A 23,704-nucleotide genomic window follows, 5' to 3' on the forward strand; every position below is an offset into this window, starting at 1 on the left:
ACAATTAAAGTTAACAGTGGTATATGATGGATGACATCATATATTCATTTTAATATATACATTAAGCAAGTAACGTGACCTCAGAAATTAAGAATTAATAATTAATAATTAGATACGAATAGTTAACAAAAAATGTTCTTCTTTCTTTAGATAAGTTGTGATTATGATGGAAGTGAATGAATGATTATTTACAAAGCCATGTGCTGTTTCAACCTGGATGAATCCTCAGGAACGACACATCCTCTGACATTTTCTGTTGCATGAAGACACAGTTGTGCTTCATGCAATGCTGCATTCTGATAACACTGTTGCAATCGGCATGATGTTGTGAATCATCCTGGAACAGCCCAGCTCACTGGATCACCAATATGTGTGCCAGTGTGCCAAACCTCCCTAAAACATCTCTGACATGCATTCTAAATATGCCAATGAATCCTCCTTTAGCGAATGAAACAAGCCACATGGGAGTGAAAAAGTACGCAGTCAAAATTATACATTCCACTTCCACTGTCTTAACAGTGTCCAAAGATCCCATAAACAGTGCAGCAAGGTGGGGAATTAACAAGGATAAAAGCATTCCGGAGAAGAGTTGTGCCATAATTTTCCACCAAATTCCCAAATGTGTTGAGGCAGTATTAACATTTATGTTTCACATGGAATGCAACCTAAATGTGGGCATCAATTTCAAATGTCATTACACGCCGTTCATAGCGAGGTTTAAAATATGGATGATTACATAGTTCCTCTGAGAAGCACATCCTACACACTCTTGGGCACCAAGTCTCAGGATGAAAGGCCAAGATTTGATCTGTAGGTGTTTAACACCCAATCTGTGCCTTCTCCACTCTGTGTTCAGAATGCTGGAGAACTGATTTAAGCTAATGTTCAGCTCCAGAGATAACTGTGGTCTTTAGAATGAATGGTTTCCAAGGCAACAAGCTAAATCTGATCGGTTTGATGGCATTTCAGCAAAAGCACGAGCTTTATACTGAATTTCCAGCTAAACTACATCCCCTGTTTGAGAGGACCATCCCTTTGAATGCCGTGTTCAGCCCATACACTTTCACTTTGAGTAACAAAACAAAAGCATTTGTCTCTCCTTTGAATTACACCTGATTCAGAGCATGCTTGGCTAGACTTTGTTTTCTCATGAACAAAGGCAATGAGCAAACTAAATTGTGCCTAACACACCTTTGTCCCTACATCAAGGTAGCTTCTTCATCATGCTATAGGTACTGCATTGAATAAATGGTGGCAGATTTAAAATACTATCTTTTGTAAAACTTTCAACCACGACTTCTCTATGGCTCCCTTCGGCCAGATTTTCAAGACTACAAAAATGGGGCAAGTTGAAGAGTCCTGGGATGGCTGTGCCCTGCGATGATTGACATGTTATTTGACCAATAATAGGAGTCAAGGGAGCGGCATTAGAAGGTGATGTCATCTCCTGGAATATATCCAGATAGAGTTAGTCACTCTATTGCACTGAATGTTTAAAAGGTGTCATCAGTATTTGTACCCAAATGCTTGTGGCAATTCTCTCAGACATTTCCAGGGGGCAGTGTTTGGTAGTGATCTGAGTCACTGCATGTACTGAAAATTTGATGAGATGGATTTTTACAGGAAGAAACATGAAATTTCACAGATTCCTCCTCTTTAGCCCCAAGGTCTAGTTTATATTTGACAAAAAGGGCCCAGTTGAAACCAAGGTCATTTGAACTATTTTTAGGAAATTCTAGGGATTCTGGGGCATTTAAAGGAAATCCAAATTATCCTTGCAAAACTGAGACAATGGTGCCTCAAACATGGATTATGTAGCCATTTTTTCCATTTTTGTGGAACTTGTCTTTCAAGTCTATCTTTTGATGTTGACAGGTTCTCCTGGAGATCCAACATGGTCCACTTTCATCTCAAACAATGGACTGACCAATAGGGTCTTATGTTATGACTTTAACAGGTCAAGAGATAGTAATTGAAGTAACATCCCGAAAAATATTTAAATCAGTTTACTGAACATGAATGCATTTGCCACATCCACGATGCTGCTGTCAAACCAAAAAGATCTTCAGTTTACAATACCACTTAAAAATGTGATATAAATCCTTTGAGGAGTTGACCAACAGGATATATAAAGGGGACCCAGTTGACAGAATATATTTGGATTTCCAAAAGGCATTTGATAAGTTACCACACACACATAAGGTTACCTAATATAAGTCCATAGTGCTGGGGGTAGTAATGTTAGCAAGATAGAGGATTGGCTAACTAATGGGAGACATATAGCTGGGAAAAGGGGGTGTATATTCAGGTTGGAAACCTGTAACTATTGGAGTGATACAGGGATCAGTGCTGGAGTCTCAAGTATTTGGAATTTGTATTAAAAACTCGGAGGAAAGCAGTGAAAATATTATCACCAAGTTTGTGGGAGACAAAAATAGGTGGAAAATCAAGTGCTAAAGATGACACAGACTCTACAAAGGGATTTAGACAAGTTAGATGAGTGAGTGAAACCTTAGCAAGTGGAATATTAAGTAAGGAATGTGATTTTGTGCACTTTGGCAGATAGAATAGAGAAGGTGAACGTTATTTAAATTGAGAAAGACTACAGAAAGCTACAGTACAGAAGGATTTGGGCCTTGGTCCTTGTGCATAAAGTTCAGCAAGTCATATGGAAAGCAAGTGGAATGCTGGTGTTCATTTCAAAAGAAATGGAGTACGCAGAATCTAGCTGTGAAAAGGGATGGTCACAAAGGGGAAAGCATTTCAGAGACAGGAAGATGTGTCGAGGTGCTTCCCAAAATGGGAGTCAACCTCACATTCCACCCTTGATCAAATCTGTTCTTTTCAGTTGTGTAATGAGCGAGTGGCAAGTATTCACCTTGGTTTAACAAAAGTGGCATCTTTCTCTGGTCAAAATGGATATAGGATGGCATGCTTGAGGTTAAACAATTGAACCAAACCAACCTTTCTTCACATTTATATCCCAGGCTGGGGGGACACTATGCTTCATATCACTGTCGATAACTCACCAGCCAGCCAGATTCCTTGATGAGGCATGTAGGGATATATCCATCACTCAGAGAATTATGCCCTAGTAATCCTGTCAGGATAAGTAAATGAAGGTTTGGAGATGCTCCGGATAAATTCTCTTCACACTCAGGAGTACAAACATTGAGTCTTTCCAGTCTGCCCCCTAAACTGTCTGTTGGCTTCTACTGGCACAACATGTGAACTCTCTACTTCTGGTAATGGAAGTACTCCGTCTGTGAGTAAATCAACCCACTTGCTGATCCGCTTCCATGTACATCAGACATCCAGCTGACAAAAACAAGAAACTGAGGTACATTGAAGACCATGAACAGCAGCACAGAATACGTTGCAGCTGTGTTAGACTTTGCATATGTCATTGCTAGAAAGTCAAATTCACAATTTTTCTTTTGTTCAGGTTAGCAATTAGAACTCAATAATCTTCCAGGTGTAACTGAAAATACGTGATAGTCAGAGATTGTCCAGATCAGGCAATGATCAAAATTCAGGTCAGTGTTCAAACGGGAATCTACAGAACATGCACATGCGGCTGAACAAGTTAGTACTCTCAGTACATAGAACTCTACCTGCCATTAATAAAACCATGGATGACTAAAGGAGTAAGAGACAATATAAAGTTAAAGGAAAAGCATTCAAAAAAGTGAAATGTATTGTAGATCCTGGGAGTGATAAACACAAGAATATGACTAAACGGATAACGTAGATGTTGATGTATAATTTGACCTTTGTAGTTTCGAGGAAGCACTGGACAAAATTACAATGTTTAAAAGACAAGTACATGAATAGGGAAGGTTTGGACAGATACGGCCAGGAGCAGCAGGTGGGACTAGTTTAGTTTGGGATTATGTTGGTCCTGGAGATAGCAAGAATGGCAGACGCTGCAGTCAGAGTCAATACAGTGTGGAGCTGGAGAAACACAGCAGGTCAGGCAGCATCTGAGGGGCAGGAAATTTGACAACACGACTCTATGCAAAATACAACGGCCATGTGTGGATGTGAGTGGTCACTGTGTTGATATGTTAACAGCAATGCACAAAACGTGGGCATGCCTTAAATGTTTCTGCATTTTCACAACACAGTTTGCTTCCTTATCCTTTGTATCCAGTAAAGCATGCACTTGTGGGATGAAAAATTGAGGCTAACTACTAAAGACCATGAATGCAAATATAACATGCCTTGGATGAAAAAGAGGTCAATTTATACTGTATGAATATACAAATAATTCTTGTTTGGAGCCAGTAAAATGATATTGATTTATACTTTTGGTTAACTTTTATATTATGATCTATGGAGTTTAACAATGAAAATAAAAATGAATGTGCAACAAAATCATTAGAAAACTTTTGTAATTACATGAGACTCAAAAAAAACATTGTGGGGCCCTAGATAACTGATATTGGTGACATTGTCAATGAAAATGCAGAAATTGAGCACACGCTGAATCATCACCTTGAGATAGTGTCTACAGTCAAGAAAAAGGTCAGCATGCCAAACTTCCCAGGGAAACGAAAATTGAATCAGAGACAGGGACTCACCAAGACTAACATAAGCAAATGACAACAATGAAGAACATAATGGCATTAAAGAGTGACAGAATCATAGGAGCAGATTGTTTTAAAGCTGAGAAGATTGCTGAAACCCTAGCTATGATCTTCTACATTTCTGTTCATTCAGGAACCTTTCCATTTGATTGGAAAATAATAAAGTCACTCAGCTATTTAAGAAAGGTAAACCATGAAATTACAGACCAGGCCTAATAACTGTTATCAGAAACTTTTTGGAGATTTTCTTTTAATTCATTCATGGGATGTGGGCATTACAGATTAGGCCAACATTTATTGCCCATCCCTAATTGCCCAGAAGGCCGTTAAGAGTCAACCACATTGCTGTGGGTCTGGAGTCACAAGGAGGCCAGACCAGGTAGGAAATGGCAGTTTCTGTCCCTAAAGGATATGAGTGAACCAGATGGGTTTTCCCCAACAATTAATTCATGGTTATCCTTAGACTCTCAATTCCAGATTTTTATTGAATTCAGATTCCACTATCTACTGTGGCAGGATTTGAACCCAGGGTCCCCAGAACATTACCTGGGTCTTTAGATTACCAGTCTAGCAATAACACCATTAGACCATCGCCACCCCTTCGAAGGTGTAATGAAGAATTAGGAGATCAGAGTTTTCAGCTGAACAGAGAGAGACAGCATGGATTTGTTGTGCTTAATGAGCCACGCCATGGATCCGTTTGTAGGATGGATGACTGGGGGAATGTGTATGATGTTATTTATATGAATTTCTAGAAAGCATTTGATAAAATTCCTCAGAAGAATGTATTGGCTAAAGAAGGAGCTCATGGAATTAAAAGCAACTTATTGGCCTGGTTACAAAATCAGCTAAGCAGAAGGAGTAAAGCAAGATGAATAAGAGACAGGATGTGATTGATGGTATCAGAGAAGAAACAATTCACTACATTTACTAACAACCTAGATGATGGGATAGAAAGCCACATAACCAAGTTTGCCAATGACAGAAAAACAAATGATACCGTAAGCAGTATCAATGGAAGTATGCAACTACAGAGAGCTATTGATAAAGTGAATAAGCCAAACTGTGGCAAATGGATTTTAACCTAAGCAAGTGTGAGGATGCCACTTCAAGTTCAAAAACGATTGAGCAGGATACTGTTTATATGGCGTAAATTTAGAAGCAGCAAAGGTCTCAGAGATAATGGGAGCAGCAGATGCTGGAGAATCCAAGATAACAAAGTGTGGAGCTGGATGAACACAGCAGGCCAAGCAGCATCTCAGAGATGTCGCGCCCAGGTACAGAGATTAGTAAAATAACATGAATAATTATACAGCTTAATCCAAAAAGCTAATAGAATGTTTTTTTTTAATATCCAGAGGACAGGAATACAAGGAGGTAGAAATTGTACATCATCTATGAAAGCCATGGTTAGACCATATCTACAGTATTAGGAGCAGTATGAGTGTCTTTTCTTATAAAAGATATATTGGCCTTGGAAGTAAATGTTCTAGAATTAGAGTTAAATTACAAGGGTTACATTACAGAAAATTATTATTTGATTACCTGGAAATAAGAAGATTAAGTTGTAAGTTGATCGAAGTTTCACTGTTGTTAAGGGAAACTGATAAAAGCGATTGGCTGTTGTTTGAGAAATTTATAACCATATAGCCTTAAAATTAAAACTAGGCCCAGCTCAAATGGAAGCACTACTACAAACAAAGAATAGCAGAGGGTTAGCCCTCTCTTCTGCTAATGGCAATTGATGCTAGTTAATATTACATTTGACTTTTTTTTGTTATTCTAAGCTATTAGAAATATAACAAGAATGTGGAGTTGGGTCACTGATCAATTACAGTATCATCGAATGACAGAATAAGCTCCAGAGACTATACAGACTTCTCCAGTTCCAATATTCCTTTGCAACCATACTTGGTTGTTGCTGGTGCATCTTGCCACTGTACTGTGGGGGAAAAATGTCTCCAGTATTGCCACCAGCATCATCCCATTTCATTCACAATGCAGCCACTTCTGAAACTGTTATAGTGACAATTAATCAGGACAGGGTTTGCCATACACCACAAGTTTTATTGTTCAGTCTGTTAGAATCATGTTCACAAAGCTGTCACTGTCAAAGGAAGTGATTTTATCACTCTCGTCACAGATTTTACTGTTCAGTACAGAGATTGAACTGTACCTGTTGGCTGTTCGTGAATTTTATGAGGTTAGAAAATGTTGAAAAAAGGTTTAATATTTCAATGCTAGCCCTGCTTTTATTGAAAATATGTGATGGCATACCTTCATCAGATTTCATCACAGTCAGCAATATGATGATAATATTGGCATTGAAACAGGTTCAGTATATCCTGCAAATGTCTTTGTTTTCTATTAACATTTTTGCACTAGCACAAGGCATGGCATTCTTTAGATTTTACTCTTTTCCTTACAATGAAACTTAGGTTCTTTAAAAACATTAGTTGAGCATGAGCTTCATGCTATGAACTGCCAACAGGAATAAATTACACAAAATCCATGGCCAAGAATACTATTTGGGAATTTACGATGACAAATCATTGGAGATTTTGATCATAGTCTGAATAAATCTATGACAACAGAAGGGAGACATGGAGCTTTAACTACATTAGGATTAAAACAGAAACTTTTTATGAGGTGGTCAATCTGTGAGAGAGCGTGCATGCAAATAATTACACAAGACAAAGTAACTGGTGTCAAACCCACTCTGCACTGGTCGATGATTAATGTCTTTCATGCCTTTCAAAGCTTATCAAATAATTCCATTTAAAATAAGTTCTGTGCCAAAAATCTAATATCATGAAATGCATAAGACACAACACCATTGGAATTTATTGCTAGCAAAGTACAAACGATGGAGTGAGTGGGTAACAAAACAAATAAGAACGAAAAGCAGGAGAAGACTATAGAGATTGCAATAAGATCAGCCAGGTGAACCTCATATAATGAGTACCGTGTTTGGGGCAGTTAATCTGATCCAATCAGGGAGCCCTGGCATGTCAGACATCCTGTTCATTCTGACAGCTATCTCTGAGGGAGCTGGGTCAGTGTCAAGGACTCTCCACATGTAAATAAAGGGTGACTTGGTAATGGGATACCAGCCTATTTTGAGTTATTTCAGCAACTGTACAGCTTCTCTGTCATTCAGTAAGACTGTGACTGATATTTGCCTTCAGTTCACGCATTCACCCAATTCCCATCAACATTGTTTCCCTCAAGAATTCAAAAATCTATCAGTTTCATCCCTGAGTATGTTCAAGCTTGAGCGTCCTTTGCGCTAAGTTAGAGAATGCTAAAGATTTGCAACCCTTTAAATGAAGACATTCAGTGTTAAACAGTCAATTCCTTTGAAAAGTCAACAAACCCACAACTTCTTTGGATTTCATTAGGATCCTTTTAAACGTCCATTGAATGAATTTACATGTTGAAGTGTTGATCTAGTTTACAATAATCACATGGTACAGCTCTGCACTGAAATAACCTTTAATAAACCACAGTTAGAGTTGATGATCTGGAAGTCACTTCCCTTGACAGTGACAGCTTTGTAAACATGATTCTAACAGACTGAACAATAAAATCTGTGATGTATTTCAAACCCTGTCCTGTTTAATTGTCTCTTTTACAGTCAGATTATTCTGTGCAGATTACAATATTAGCGTACACTCCCACTACACATTAAGCGTTGATGCAAAGCAGCTTCTTGTTTCCATCACTGATATTGTGAGACTGCTTTGTGCCTCAAGAGCAATTTGACTCTAAACTGAGGCAGAGTGAGACTCTCATGAAATGGTTCCTTTCCTCTTGGATGTGGTATCACATTGAGCCTTCACTCTGGATTCATACTGTATATACCGGTGGGAAGCAAAATCTCAAAAGGTTCACCTGTCATGACACCCTTTAGCTTATTAGTGATGTAAATGGCCTCTTCAAAGCTGCCTTTTTCCTTCAGACTGACAAGGACACTACACCACCGGATCCAGCCAGCATGAACTCAGTTCACAGCCAGGGTGAGCGCAGTGCCCAAAGTAAAATTTAATGGACTGCAACAGGAAGTTTAAGAAGGAAGAAGGAAGAAGGAAGAAGGTTAATAATTTCTGTGATTTACAAAGGTGAATGCCACTTTCCATGTTACCTCGCCACCAGAGGAGCACTACTGACTCTAACTCTGTCACTGCAGATGCCTCTAACCAAGCTTCATGGACTACAGCTCGCATTGTTACATGCACTTTGTCCACTCAACAGGTCTCAAACACCTCATCTTCCTCAAAACATGAAATATTTTTTACAAAATTGCGTAACAGGCTGATTTTTTTTTTGATATTCATTGTCTACTTTTGAGAGATGGAGTAACAGGACCGACTTGTGATATTGTTGAGTTATATTGACATTATGTAAGTATTGCTCCTGATTGTAAAATACAGACAAAAGGATCTTCCAGTCATTTGCTCTCTAATTTATCCCCTAAAATAATGTGTGAATAAGTGTGAACTGTTAAACAGCCTATCAAACTATACTTGAGTAGTGGTTTCTCTTGTATTAAGAAAAATCTATTGTAACAGATAGCATAGCCAAACAAATAGTGGATCTTGCTTCTCATTCACAAACTGCCCGAAACATTCATTTGCTGAATTCAGTACTTACTTGTTTTATTCACTTCTCTCATATTGAGGTAGTCAAGAAAAGGCACCACCAGGCCCTGACCCAGGAAGATCTTTACTAGCGTTACTGCCACATCCTGCCTGCTCTCCACTGTGGTAACCTCTTCCAGCATGGTGAGAGGGCTCATATCCTCAGCCTGGTACAGGTCAGAAAGAATACCCAGTTTATAAACAATACATTCATGGTCAATAGGCCATTTTCCAGTGAACATCCAGCAAACGTGAATATAGTTTCTACGTTCAGGTAAAAAAGTTTTAAATGTCATAACATTACAATTTGATGTAATACTTATCCTTTAAACGAAAGGAGAATGGAGCCATAAAGTGTGCAATGTGCTTTTTTTCTTCTATTTAACAACAGAGTATAGAATGCTGCCCTCCCACTTCACCACCCGCCAACCCTATCCCCCACCCTGGGTTTGTTCATCAATATGTTCATCATAATTCATCCTTCACATGATAATCAAACAGAAGAATCAGTGAAGCTACTGAGAAAACTAACTCCAGGGAATGACACCAAACTGCTAGGGAGAAGAGTAAATTGTGTAGAAGGTATTTTCAATAAGCGAAGTGGCCAAGAACATTGTACTTTTAGGGTAAGCAGTTGTGATATACCAGAGACAGTATTATCAGGAGTCTCTCACCAATCTTTTGGCATCATTCCACATTCCTCCTTCCTCAGTGGAGTATATGTAGTTTATCTACAGTCTGCTGCTGGGTTGTAAAGTCTAGAATTACAACAAGTGGTTTCAACTGTTAAAGGGCACAGAAAATATTATAGCCTACATGAACCATAAAACCACTTAAAGGTAGCCCTCTGTACCACATCTGCAATTAGAAATACACACCCATCTTACAATTTGATTTAAGATTTATATTATGGAAGTTTAAACCATAACATAAAGTATTGCCAGTAAGACCTCGGCATTAACCCCATTCAATTTTACTCCCACTATCCATTAAACATTTCAGTGAGAGAAAGCTAAAGAAGCAGCCTGTGATTTTGACTTCCTGTCTTACAAACTTCATGAAATAACCCACTTGTTACACACAATCCCAGATACAAGCAATGGGACCAACGGGTGTAATGACTTGAAAAAGCTTTACCAAACTCTTATTAATGAAATCCTATAACCAGATACCAGGCTTTGCTATAACAATTCCAAAATATCAAAATGCAAGGTGGCTTTTATTAATTCACCGCCATTTCCACTTTCTGTTTCTAATTCAATTGGATTTTTTAAAAAATTGTCAACATAATGAGTCCCAATTGTGACCAGTATATTAACAGTGTCCTCAAAGGTTGCCTAATTGCTAAACTATTATTAATTCAACAAATTAAAGACTGCTGTCAGCAATCTTTTGGGGACTATGCTTTTATTATTGTTTTGGGTTGTGACATCTATTGAAATATGACGGCTAATTAAGAAAGATAGGGAGCTTTTAAAAATTGTCTGAAGTGTAGCAACCCATTCACGCAGATATACTTTAATAGTGAACTACAGCCTGACAATCTACCAGAATACATCAATATTATAAGAAGCCTGTGCAAGTCTGTGTTCAATCTGTTCTTTTTTTAATAATCAGAGGACATTTTGGCTCATCCAGGTATTACATCAGATAGGCAAATGAACAGTGTTGTCTGAAACATTCAAAATCGATGATGGAATCAGTGAGGCATCACTAAGTGGAAGGCTCCTTGTTTTGGGGAATGTGAAGGCGCTAAATGTTGAGTAAAGTATTAATATAAGTTGGTCAGTGATGTTGTAATCATGATATTGGCAAATAATCTGAGAAGGAAACTAAGAGGAAAGCATTTGGACTGGAATAACGTATCTGTAGAGTAAGTAAAGTGTTAGAATCCTTTACATTGTCTACATCCAGGTTACTTGTAGAGTAGAGCAGGCACTGTTTACCAACTAAACCAGCACTAAGGGGATTAGGACAAACCAAACCAGACTGGGTCATGGTAGAAGAAGTTGCTTCCATGGGAACCTCAAACCTAAACTTCTATACCAGTACACACATATAAATATGTATGTACAATGGTCTATTGGTAATAATGGCAGGGGGGGGGGGGTGGCACGGGCAATGGCAAGGTTACTTTTTTTATCCACTGAGACGTCACTGGTTAGGTCACGGGCAATTAGAAGAGTCCACCAAATTACTGTGGGACCAAACCCACATGTAGGTCAGGCCAGGTGAGAATGGTAGATTTCCTTCCCAGAAGAACATTAGTTTGGATTTTACAACAATGGTTAGACAAGATTTTAATTCCAAATTTTTATTGAAATTACACTTCATTACCCATGATGGGAATTGAACCATGTACCCAGAACGTTAACCTAGTGTTTTGGATTAGTCATCATCTTCAGCATTGGTGGTCCCTTGCACACGAGGATGACTCTCTTCTACTCTCAGTGTAAGTCCATAGGTGGCTGTACAGACCGATGTGGCTTTTGCAGGTTCTGTTACACTTGGGGAAGAAATTAGCCTCGTAGCATCACCATCACCGTCCCTTGTGCAATCATGCTGATACTATCGTTGATTTAATGTAAAGTAAAGTAGAAATACTGGAAACCTGAACTGTCAACAGAAAAGGTGACTTCTAAGCTGGTCATAGAAACATTTATGAGAGAGAGAGAAAGTTTAATCTATTTTGATAAAGTGTAGAAAGAGCAATGACTGATGCATCAGCCAGTTACTTTGTCACAGGCTAAATTAAGGTGGAAAGCTTTAGATTTTTTTGTTTAATTCAGGAAAATCACATGAGAAAGTATCATGGGGAATAAGGAAATGGCAGAGATACTGAATATATGATTTCTGTCCCATCTTCACAGTAGAAGATAAAAATTACATGCCATAAATAGAGAATAACACGTGCTAAGAAACATGAGGAGCTTAAGGACATCAATATCATCATAGAAAAATATTGGAGGCGCTTAAGGGACTAAAATAATGACAAGACCATAGGACCCGATTGCCTACTTTCTAAAAGTAGTAATAGCAGACATGAATGTACTGCTTCCCTCACTTTCACTGGGTCCAAATGTTGAAACTTGCTTCCTACACCATTGCGGATGGCAGCATGGGCAACTAGGATGGGTATTAAATGCTGACCTCGCCAGTGATGTACTCATCCCAAGAAGAAACAAAAACAATCAACATTGCACCTATATTAGGAGCGCATACAGATTAGGGGTATCCTCATTTCTGACTGAATTTGAAATGAGAATGCAAGATCAAATTTAGTCTGATGCCTGAGGAATGAATACTAAGCACATCTTTTATTTCATTCTAAAGCCTGAAACAGGGCTACTGGATCACGTTCTCTAACAGGTTAGGTCCACTGACCACAGACCCATAGTAGCTAGTCACAGTCATTAAAATTAATTTATCCAAATTGTCCCATCTAAGCAAAAGAAATATGAACAGAAAATCATGGAAATACTCCACAGCTTCTCCTCTCTCTGCATTGTCTGCACTAAAAACTCTCCTGCGGGTGAAGCAGCAATTTACTGCACTTTTTCAATTTGTTTCTCACACAAGTTGCTCTGCAAACAGAGATCAGCTGATTTAAATTTAACACAGTGTGCAGCTGGAGGAGCACAGCAGGACAGGCAGCATCAGAGAAACAGGAAAGCTAATATTTTGGGTCAGGACCCTTCTTCAGAAATGGGGGAGGTGAATGGGAGCTCTGACATAAATAGAGATGGGGCTGGGGAAGGTAAATGGGATGGTGATAGGTGAGTGTAAGTAGGCAGTGGTGGGGATTGGCCAGTGAAGTGGGAGCAGCAGATAGGTGGGAGAGAAGATTGACAGGTTGTGTTGGGTAGTTTCAGCTCAAGGAGGCAGCGATGAGAGGGAGGGTTGATCATGGGATAAGGTCAGAGGTGGGGAGATTTTGAAACTGGTAAAATCCACATTGAGATCATACGGCCGATTTCTTCATGGAGCAACTTCATTCAATCAGCAAGTAAGATCCTGAACTTCCCCGGCCCTAGTATTTTGAATCGCCACCTGACTCCCTCACTGCCATTGACCCACTGCAGTGTTCCAAAAGAGCTCAGTGCAAGTTTGGGCAAAAACACCTCACCTTTTAATTAAGACATAACACGGCATGGAGCTGGAGGAACACAACAGGCCAGGCAGCATCAGAGGAACAAGAAAGCCGATGTTTCAGAAGAAAGGTCCTGACCAAAACGTCAGCTTTCCTACTCCTCTGATGCTGCCAGGCCTGCAGTGTTCCTCCAGCTCCACACTGTGTTATCTCTGACTCCAGCATCGGCAGCTTACTGACTTGCCTTTTAATTAGGCTTTTGACAGCTTTCTGAACTCAACAATTTCAGACCATGATCTCTGTCTCCCATTGTGTTTCCTTTTGTTTTTCACAGGATTTGGTTTCACTCTTGGTTTCCTCTTTTATTTAATGCCTTCACAAAGCAGCTGTTTCTCAGTCAGCCACGCACATCTCGTGTTTCTTTTCTTGTCACTATCCTTCCCTGGGGTGCTGCTCAACTACCTCTTACGGCATTGAATTTTTCCTGTTTTGCACCTTCTCACTGGCTTCCCCTTTTTGTTCTCTTTCCCACTTCACCTGCTTAAAATCTATTACATTTCCAGTTTTTCCCAGGTCTCATGAAAGGTAATCGATATGAAACATCAACTGCTTCTCCGTCCACAAAAGCTGCCTAGCCTGGTACACACACCTAAGTTATTTGGAACAATGTCCCTAAAGCCTGAAGCAAAATCGTGCTTTTTTTTATAATAATTTTTTAAGCAATCACAGCCATCTCTTGTAACATGGGCAATAGTCCTGGCTACACAAATCAGACCTTAACATACAGGCTCGAGGCTAATTAAATGTCAGGAAAAACTGTCTTGTTTACCTCATGGTGATAAAAATCTATCAAATGATTTTGTAAAATGGGAAATGATGTGAGGACTAGCCATTCAAAATTCAAAACCAATCTGATTGTTCAGGTTTTTTTGCACTTCTCCAACTAAAGTTATTGCATTAACCAAACAGAATGCACAGATTCATTAACAATGTACTCACTCCTGTACATTTGTTTGACTGATAAAAAGCACGGAAGACCATGTGTATGTATACGATTGACTATGATGTGAAATCTCGGAAAAGGAACCCCAAATGTCCAAAATAGTTGCCAGTATCAGCTTTACAGAACTTGCTAGATGGAAGCCAAGTAACATATAATATATGCAAAGACAGGTGATTGGCCGATTGCTATTCCTAACACGGGCACAAGGCTAATCAAGGGGGCAGGGAGGGGGATGAACATTTGCTAGAACAATGCCCAGGTGAAGCAGGTGTTGAACAGAATGTTCCAGCAAGCACCTCAATTTACAGATGTAGCCCTCAATCAGCTCCACTGTCTGCCCAGGAACTATTATCGACTGAAAAACAGTAAGTGCTGGACAAACTCAGCAGGTCTGGCAGGATCTGTGGAGAGAAAACAAAGTTAACACTTCTAATCAAACCTGATTTCTGTCCAGAACTTCTTCATCTCTTCCCTGAAGTTTCAAAAAATGTCTTTTATTAAACTCAAAACACTAATGTCTCTGTGTATAGATGATTCCAGATCTGCTGAGTTTCTCCAGCATTTTTTTGTTTTTATTCACAATCTCAGAATTAGCAGTGTTATGCTTTTGTTGAACTATCCCCATGGCCTGCTTCTCTTTCTCACTTACATGCTGCCCCTCTCCAACATATTCCATGCACAGGGAATGAGCTGCTGCATGAATGCTGATAACAACTATCCTCTCTACCTAATGGTTTGATATTGTAACCACAGAAGGATGGATACATTCAATAATACCATTGACTTAAGGGATTTTGGGAGTAAAGAGTTAACACTTGACTCTATAATCAGGAAAACTTTTCAGTGATAATGGGAACTGCAGATGCTGAAGAATTCCAACATAATAAAATGTGAGGCTGGATGAACACAGCAGGCCCAGCAGCATCTCAGGAGCACAAAAGCTGACGTTTCGGGCCTAGACCTCTCTGATGAAGGGTCTAGGCCCGAAACGTCAGCTTTTGTGCTCCTGAGATGCCGCTTGGCCTGCTGTGTTCATCCAGCCTCACATTTTAAAACTTTTCAGTGTTGACATAACAGATCACACAATGATGAAGAGGGATTCTTAAGAGAGAAGTAGAACCCTGGACCTCATGGTAAGTCTACAGTTAGTTTAGTATGAAGAAACAATTACTTTGAAGAGACCTTATCCTCCAGCAACTTCTCCCTAGTAATTTACTACCCCCAATGTCCTCTAAAACAAACAATACAATAACTTCCTGCCTTGATACTATTGTACAAAATCAAATGCTATGTTGATTAAGGCCAGTATTTTTAGCTGACAGTAATGACACTGAGGATGAAGGGTCTAGGCCCGAAACGTCAACTTTTGTGCTCCTGAGATGCTGCTGGGCCTGCTGTGTTCATCCAGCTCCACACTTTGTTATTTAGTAATGACACTGTATCCTTGTTACCAATTCTAATCCACTTCCTGGTCATTGTCTCAGGCTACAATATACAACTTGCAATTTGCACATTTTATTTCGCCTCAAGTTTCCAAAGAAACATCTCCATCGCCAAAACTATATACTTGAACCTCAGTACGGTCACCTGCATCTACCTCCACCGTAGACACCTTGCGACTGATGCCTCATGCATCAACTGGTCACCTGATTTAATGAGGTTAAAAATAATTTGGCCCTGCATTTGAGTTTTTCCGAGACCAGGGTGTTGCAATCAATTGTGTTACTCTCTGCACTCCCAGAGCAGAACAGCTAATTTAGCACAGGCCAGGCACCTAACCTGGGAATTCTTACTCTGCATAGATGAGTAACCCACCCTGCAATGTGTCCAAGCATTAAGACTCTGTAGGTCCACAATGCTTTTTTAAGCAATAATTTTCTAGAAATCTCTAATTTTGGCAACAGCAAGAGGATACTCCAGAAGAAGACACATGCTAGTCCCTAATCACCATTATTTTTAATCAAATCCCATGTGATTTCTTACTGTTGTTTATCTGATGAATGGCTAATTCAACACTCACCTGGTTTAGACAGTCTGTAGATGCAAGGTCTGTATCATAAGCTGGTGAAGCTTCAGACAGGGTGGTTCTTATTGCGGGTCTTGCAGCTGCGACACTCTAGTAGAGAAGAAGTTGTCAAAGTTGCACATTCTAATACTTAAATAAATCGTTACTGTTATTTTCACAATGTGCTCTAAAACTTAGACTAACCATCAATTATATCGAGTTTGGAAGCATTGCTCTGCACACAACAGCACTTAGTTTGAGATAATAAAATGTGAGGCTGGATGAACACAGCAGGCCAAGCAGCATCTCAGGAGCACAAAAGCTGACGTTTCGGGCCTAGACCCTTCATCAGAGAGGGGGATGGGGAGAGGGAACTGGAATAAATAGGGAGAGAGGGGGAGGCGGACCGAAGATGGAGAGCAAAGAAGATAGGTGGAGAGAGTATAGGTGGGGAGGTAGGGAGGGGATAGGTCAGTCCAGGGAAGACGGACAGGTCAAGGAGGTGGGATGAGGTTAGTAGGTAGATGGGGGTGCGGCTTGGGGTGGGAGGAAGGGATGGGTGAGAGGAAGAACCGGTTAGGGAGGCAGAGACAGGTTGGACTGGTTTTGGGATGCAGTGGGTGGGGGGGAAGAGCTGGGCTGGTTGTGTGGTGCAGTGGGGGGAGGGGACGAACTGGGCTGGTTTAGGGATGCAGTAGGGGAAGGGGAGATTTTGAAACTGGTGAAGTCCACATTGATACCATATGGCTGCAGGGTTCCCAGGCGGAATATGAGTTGCTGTTCTTGCAACCTTCGGGTGGCATCATTGTGGCAGTGCAGGAGGCCCATGATGGACATGTCATCTAGAGAATGGGAGGGGGAGTAGAAATGGTTTGCGACTGGGAGGTGCAGTTGTTTGTTGCGAACTGAGCGGAGGTGTTCTGCAAAGCGGTCCCCAAGCCTCCGCTTGGTTTCCCCAATGTAGAGGAAGCCGCACCGGGTACAGTGGATGCAGTATACCACATTGGCAGATGTGCAGGTGAACCTCTGCTTAATGTGGAATGTCATCTTGGGGCCTGGGATAGGGGTGAGGGAGGAGGTGTGGGGACAAGTGTAGCATTTCCTGCGGTTGCAGGGGAAGGTGCCGGGTGTGGTGGGGTTGGAGGGCAGTGTGGAGCGAACAAGGGAGTCACGGAGAGAGTGGTCTCTCCGGAAAGCAGACAGGGGAGGGGATGGAAAAATGTCTTGGGTGGTGGGGTCAGATTGTAAATGGCGGAAGTGTCGGAGGATGATGCGTTGTATCCGGAGGTTGGTAGGGTGGTGTGTGAGAACGAGGGGGATCCTCTTAGGGCGGTTGTGTTGGGGGCGGGGTGTGAGGGATGTGTTGCGGGAAATACGGGAGACGCGGTCAAGATCGCCTGTCTCTGCCTCCCTAACCGGTTCTTCCTCTCACCCATCCCTTCCTCCCACCCCAAGCCGCACCCCCAGCTACCTACTAACCTCATCCCACCTCCTTGACCTGTCCGTCTTCCCTGGACTGACCTATCCCCTCCCTACCTCCCCACCTATACTCTCTCCACCTATCTTCTTTACTCTCCATCTTCGGTCCGCCTCCCCCTCTCTCCCTATTTATTCCAGTTCCCTCTCCCCATCCCCCTCTCTGATGAAGGGTCTAGGCCCGAAACGTCAGCTTTTGTGCTCCTGAGATGCTGCTTGGCCTGCTGTGTTCATCCAGCCTCACATTTTATTATCTTGGAATTCTCCAGCATCTGCAGTTCCCATTATCTCAGCACTTAGTTTGATATTTGATCTAATAGCAAATATTGAAATTATAAATATTTACTTGGTGATAATATTAACAATGTACATTAACTAACCACACCCCACTCACTCCCTTCTGAGGCTGGAGGTTGGGTTTAAGTCTCACTCTAAAGGCTCCATCCCAAATAAATTAGGGCTGGCAGCATAGTTTCAGTACTGAGAGGGTTCTGCACTATCAGGGGTAGCTTCTTTCAGATGAAGTGTTAAATTATGGCCCGTACTTGCCTGCCCTTGTGGGCATAAAGATCCAACTGTACAATCCCAAGTGGAAGTCTTTTGGAACTTGTTCCATGCAAATTGACAGTTCAGTTCCCTCCATAAGAACAGTCATCACACTGCGTAAGTACTTCATTGACTGCAAAGCAGTTTGCAGTGTACCGAGGTCATGAATGGTTCTTTATGAATGCAAGATTTTTCTTTGAATTGAACCTGCTTGTAAATAAAATGCAGGGGAGCCCACAACCAGAGAGCTGTTTGCAGGGTGACAACATTAATATGATTCATATCATGTAAGCAGCCTAGGTTTTATACTCCTTGCTCACAACTATTACTTGACTTTGCAAATGTTTAGAAACTTTAGTCTTTGATTCCACATGATACATAAACAGAAATTAAACATAAATAAGATAGCAGTGTCATTAGACTACTGGCACAGTCTTCAATATCCGGGTGGAGTCATTACTACGTAGGTGGGTCCTTGTACTGCTAAGATCAGTCACAATTTGATTAAGTCATTGGACCACCTGAAAGTGCCCGTACAATGCCCACTCTTGCTCTCCAAAGACAGAGGTACTTTGGATCTATTGCATTACTGTTTGGTTGATTGACATAGCCCAGAAATATTCATAAGACATGCCTCAAACTGCCTCAGCATTCAGGGCTACAGGCAGGCCAGAGGGGGTTTTAAATGAATTAGAGGGGTGGAGGGTTCCGGTCAGGGCATATGTAGCCTTGTGAAGTATTGCTGGGTAGCTATTTAGGTCATGCTCTCTCATGCAGGTTCCTACTTACCAGGAGAAAGGGCATCTACAGAATCTGAGGGTCTGCAAACCACCTCTAAGGAGAGGGTCTACAGTCACATTACTCCCTTACACCCTCCATCAGTGCACTCCTACATTGTGGGATTTCTTAGGTTACAGGAGGATAAAGGATGGGCAGATCAGTGGCAGGTGGAATCTAACCCTGAGAAGTAAAAGGTGGTGCACTTTAAAATGAGTAACAAGGCTAGGGAGTACTTAATGAATGGCAGGAACACCAGAAAGCTCAGAGGAACACAGAGACCTAGAGGTGCTTGTCCACAGATCCCTGAAGGCAGCAGGACAAGTTAATAGGATGGTTAAGAGGGCATATATATGGCAGAGATTATAAAAGCAAGGAGCTTATATTGGAGTTGTACAGAAATTTGGTTCAGCCACAGCTGGAGTACTGTGTTCCATTCTGGTCACTGTCATACAGGAAGGATGAGATTGCACTGGACAATGGTGCGGAGGAGATTCACCAGAGAGTTGCCTGGGATGGAGCTGCTTAGTTATGAAGAGAGGCTGGATAAGCTTGGGTTGTTTTCTTTACAGCAGAGAAGGCCGAGAGGGACTTGATTGAGATGAATAAAGTTATGAGCAGCATGAACAAGGCAAATAGAAAGCAGCTATTTCCTTTAGTTGAAGGGTCAATATAAATGGGCATCATTTTAAAGTGAAAGGCAGGAGGTTCAGAAGAAATTTAAGGCCTGCTAATTTCAGACGGTGGTGGGAATCTGGAATGCATTGCCTGGGAGAGTAGTTCAGCAGGGAAACTTCAAAACCTTTAAATGGTTTTTGGTTGAGTACTTGAAATGTTGCAAAATTCAAAGCTATGGGCCTAGTGCTGGAAAGTGGGATTAGAGTAGAATTAGAGTCTTTCTTTGTCAATGCGAAATTGACGGACCAAAGGGCTTCTTCTGTACTGTATGATTGTATGAGTCTGTGATAGGTTAAATCTTCATGACCAGAGGGAGGTTATAATAGTCGAGACCCCTGACAGTCAGAGGTCTGTGGGAAACCATACTAAGCTGACCCCCGGCCTCTGGTGTTGGCCGAACAGACTATGCAGCATACACAGTGAGAGGAAGGAGACCTTACAGAGGCTGTGTATAAACACACGTGAATGATAGGTGATTCTATCCGTGCTGTGAGTGCTGTTCTCTCTCAACTACATATACATGTGGCTAGCCCCATCAAGGGACTGATAATGGACAGCCATAGGCAGCAGGCCAGTCAATGAATGCTGCAAATGTGTGTAGACCTGCATCCCATTGCCTTGGCTATCAGTAATGGCAAGGTTAGAGGGGACAGAGGGCTTGTAGTCTCCTCCAGCTCCAGAAGATAGGGAGGCATGGCTTACTGGTATTTTCGCTGGACTGTCAATCCATAGACCCAGATAATGTTCTGGGGACCCACCACAGCAGACTGTGGAATTTGAATTCAATAAACAGGAATCGAATCCACTGTCAACTGTCAGAAAATCCCATTAGGTTCATCAATGCCCTTTAAGGAAGGAAACCACTGTCCTTACCCAATCTGGCTTCCTTGTGACTCCAGACCCAAAACAATGTGATTGATTCTTAACTGCCCTCGGGGATGGGCAACAAATGCTGGCCTGGCCAGCGATGCCCTCATCCCGCAAATGAATAAGAAAAAGGGGACAGTGTGCAGCTGATGGTTGACATTAAGGACACTGGTGAGTGTGCTGGAGGACAGTCCACCAGCCAGAAAGCTCAGAATGTGGATTCCTCAGTCCCTCTGTCAGTGACCACAGCATCTCCAGTAGCTGTAAAGATACTGACCCTGTGAAGATCATAGCGGGGTCCTTCAAGTCTCAGGCAACTAGAGAACAGCTGCAAAGTCGTCCCAAACCATAGGCCAGTCTTCTCACTTACCAGCCTCCACTCCAGCTGTAAATGCAGGGGGAACACTTCACAGCAGCGCTTTAGGCAAGTAAGAAAGCACATTAGGGATAAAAGCACAAAGTGCTAGAAATCCTCAAAAGGCTTAGCATCATCTGGGGACGACAATAGAGTTAGCATGCTGTGATGAATTATAACTCTTCCTTAGGACACACATGTCTTGAAACACTAACTCTGTTTCTCCAGAGATGCTGCTAGACCTGTTGAGTTTCTCTAGCATTTTCTCTTTTTATTGCTGATTTTCTACATGCACAGTATTTCCCTTTTAATTTAGATGCACAAAAACCTTATTGCTGTTGAGGATTGTTGTTGCCATTGTCAACAAATAACTGATAGATTGTGTCCTGTTGATGCAGTAAATGCTGTCTTATTAAAGCTAAAGCCTGCACCCCCCTCACTCTGCCTATCTGTAACAGGAACAGTCTGAGTTTCCTCAGATGTGGCAGGCGACTAAGCGATGGTGATTGATATGAAGAAGGAATGTTATGTCAAAGTAGGCAGAAAACTTCCTAACACGGGCATTTCAGGAGCATTGCAGTTGCAAGAAGGATGTAATGGGATTGCTCCCATGTAGTCTCGCCATTGCTCATGCCTCCCATACATGGCAGTCACTGTCCAGTCCTCTGCTCTGACCCTCTTCCACAAATGCATCATCCAATGAAGAGTTCTTCAAATCCTCTGGTTGCAAGGGCCCTCCCACTACACAGGACACAGCAGATGATGATAATATGGAAGACACAGTATAGGCTGGAATCTCATCCTCAGGATTGTTGTGGTCATGGTTCAAAGGAATCAGCAATAGAACACATCATTGACAGAGGGTAAACCTGAACAGGGAATACTTCGTTCTTTATTGTGCATCCTCTCAGCTCCACAGTCAGTCCTAGCCTGCCCCTGTATCTCCACCTTCCAGTTCACCTGAAACGATCTCTTGAAGGGGCAACACATACCCAACAACATACATTATCCCCACCCCCTTTACTTCCATATTCCCCTTATCAATATAGGTGTTTCTAACAATTATTATGCAAGCACCGTAGCTAACATATAAATATCATCAGGAATATTTACAAAAAAACCATGGAAAAGAAAACAACCCTCACGCAGTTTACATTGACATGATCAGTCTCTCAGGCGGATGGCGGTGACTAGAAGACCATCCCCTTATGTCAGGAACCTTTTCAAGTGTAGCCACCCAGGCTGCTGGCAGCTCCTATTGTTCTGTAGGTAGGTCCCTCCCTGGCTGTTGTTACCCTGTGACGCTACTGTAGTATCCACCCTGGGTATGGCCCAACCCTGGCTGGGAGGTGCATGACTTTGGTCCACACCCGTGGTCCAGTCTGTATCAGCTTGGTATTCTGAGTATAATTCCCTACTGGTGAGTTGCAATGACCAGCTGGTTCATGTGCCTCCTCCACACCAGTTCATCCCTAGTCTATATCTGACATCATGGCCTCTCCTCTTTGGAACGCCTTTCACCATAAGGTTCCAGTCCTTCTGGCCATCTGTTCTTCCTGATTTTGCTCTACCACCTCTCTGCTCTCTTCCAACCACAGTAAGTTAAACGGTTCGCAGCTGATAGTTGAAAATTAAGGACACTGCTGAGCACTGGGTTGTTGTGTGTAGCATGTTCCTGTACATGCTGAGGTACCTATTAATCAGCGTCCTAGCGATCCCTCCCTTTGTGAAGCTTTTAATGCCTGTTTCAAGGTTTGAACAAATCTCTCCTCCTGGCTATTCATCATATTTTCTAAATCAGGAGAAAATTCAGAAGTCTGAAGTGCAAAGACACTTGGCAGTTCTAGTCCAGGATTCTCTCAAGATAAAGTGGTTAGGAAGGCAAATGCAATTTTGGTGTTTATTTTGAGAAGACTTGAATATAAAAGCAGGGATGTACTTCTGAGGCTTTATAAGGTTCTGGTCATATTTGGAGTATTGTGTGTGGTTTTGGGCCTCATAACCTCGGGAAAGATGTACTGGACCTGGAACAGGTTCAAAGGAGTTTCACAAGAATGGTCCCAGAAAAGAAAATCTTAATATATGAGGAACGTTTGAGGACTCTGGGACTATACTTGTTGGAGCTTAGCAGGATAAGGGGATTCTAATTGAAACTACGCAATTTTGAATGGCCTGGACAGAGTGGATGTTGGGAAGATCCCCCTCTACTAGCCCTGCAAAATCGGTGTGAGTCATTTGCCATATAGTTTGAGGCCATTCCCATGGGTGAAGGAGTGAAAACAGTGGCACATTCCTTAATAATGAACAGGATTCACAGGATCCTGCTTTCTCCTCAATCTGGGAGACCACATTCTGCTGTCAAAAGTAGATCCTAGCTATCTCCTTCATTTGCACAATGTTAGGGTACCCTTGGTGCACTTATTCCAGCACCTTTCCTCTTAGCTGGGGAGGGGTAACGAATCTTATTCACCACAGTAAACAGCCATCTGATACGGACAACTCCCACCTCCCAGACAGGTAAAGGTATAACTTTAGATGGTTCCTATGACAAGTCTTTCTTCTCAGGACTAAATCCATGACTAGGCTCAAGACTGGGTCATTCCAAGTAGCATTCTGTACCTGACTCACTGACACCAATACCTTGTCATCGTGGAAAGCGTACATTGATATAAGGAACA

General features: G+C 41.6%; 1 protein-coding gene across 4 annotated transcripts in view; it reads right to left on the reverse strand.

Moving 5' to 3' along the window:
• Positions 1–23,704, reverse strand: part of LOC125464136 (rasGAP-activating-like protein 1) — a 250,170-nt gene that overhangs the window by 78,905 nt on the left and 147,561 nt on the right. For all 4 annotated transcript variants that reach the window (XM_048556259.2, XM_048556258.2, XM_059655017.1 and 1 more), the window contains 2 exons: positions 16,343–16,438; positions 9,243–9,396 (listed from right to left, as the gene is read on the reverse strand). In XM_048556259.2, the coding sequence (XP_048412216.1) occupies positions 9,243–9,396; positions 16,343–16,438 (250 nt within the window). The remainder of the gene's footprint in view (positions 1–9,242; positions 9,397–16,342; positions 16,439–23,704) is intronic.

Source organism: Stegostoma tigrinum, chromosome 26, assembly GCF_030684315.1.
Source record: "Stegostoma tigrinum isolate sSteTig4 chromosome 26, sSteTig4.hap1, whole genome shotgun sequence".
Lineage (NCBI taxonomy): Eukaryota > Metazoa > Chordata > Chondrichthyes > Orectolobiformes > Stegostomatidae > Stegostoma > Stegostoma tigrinum.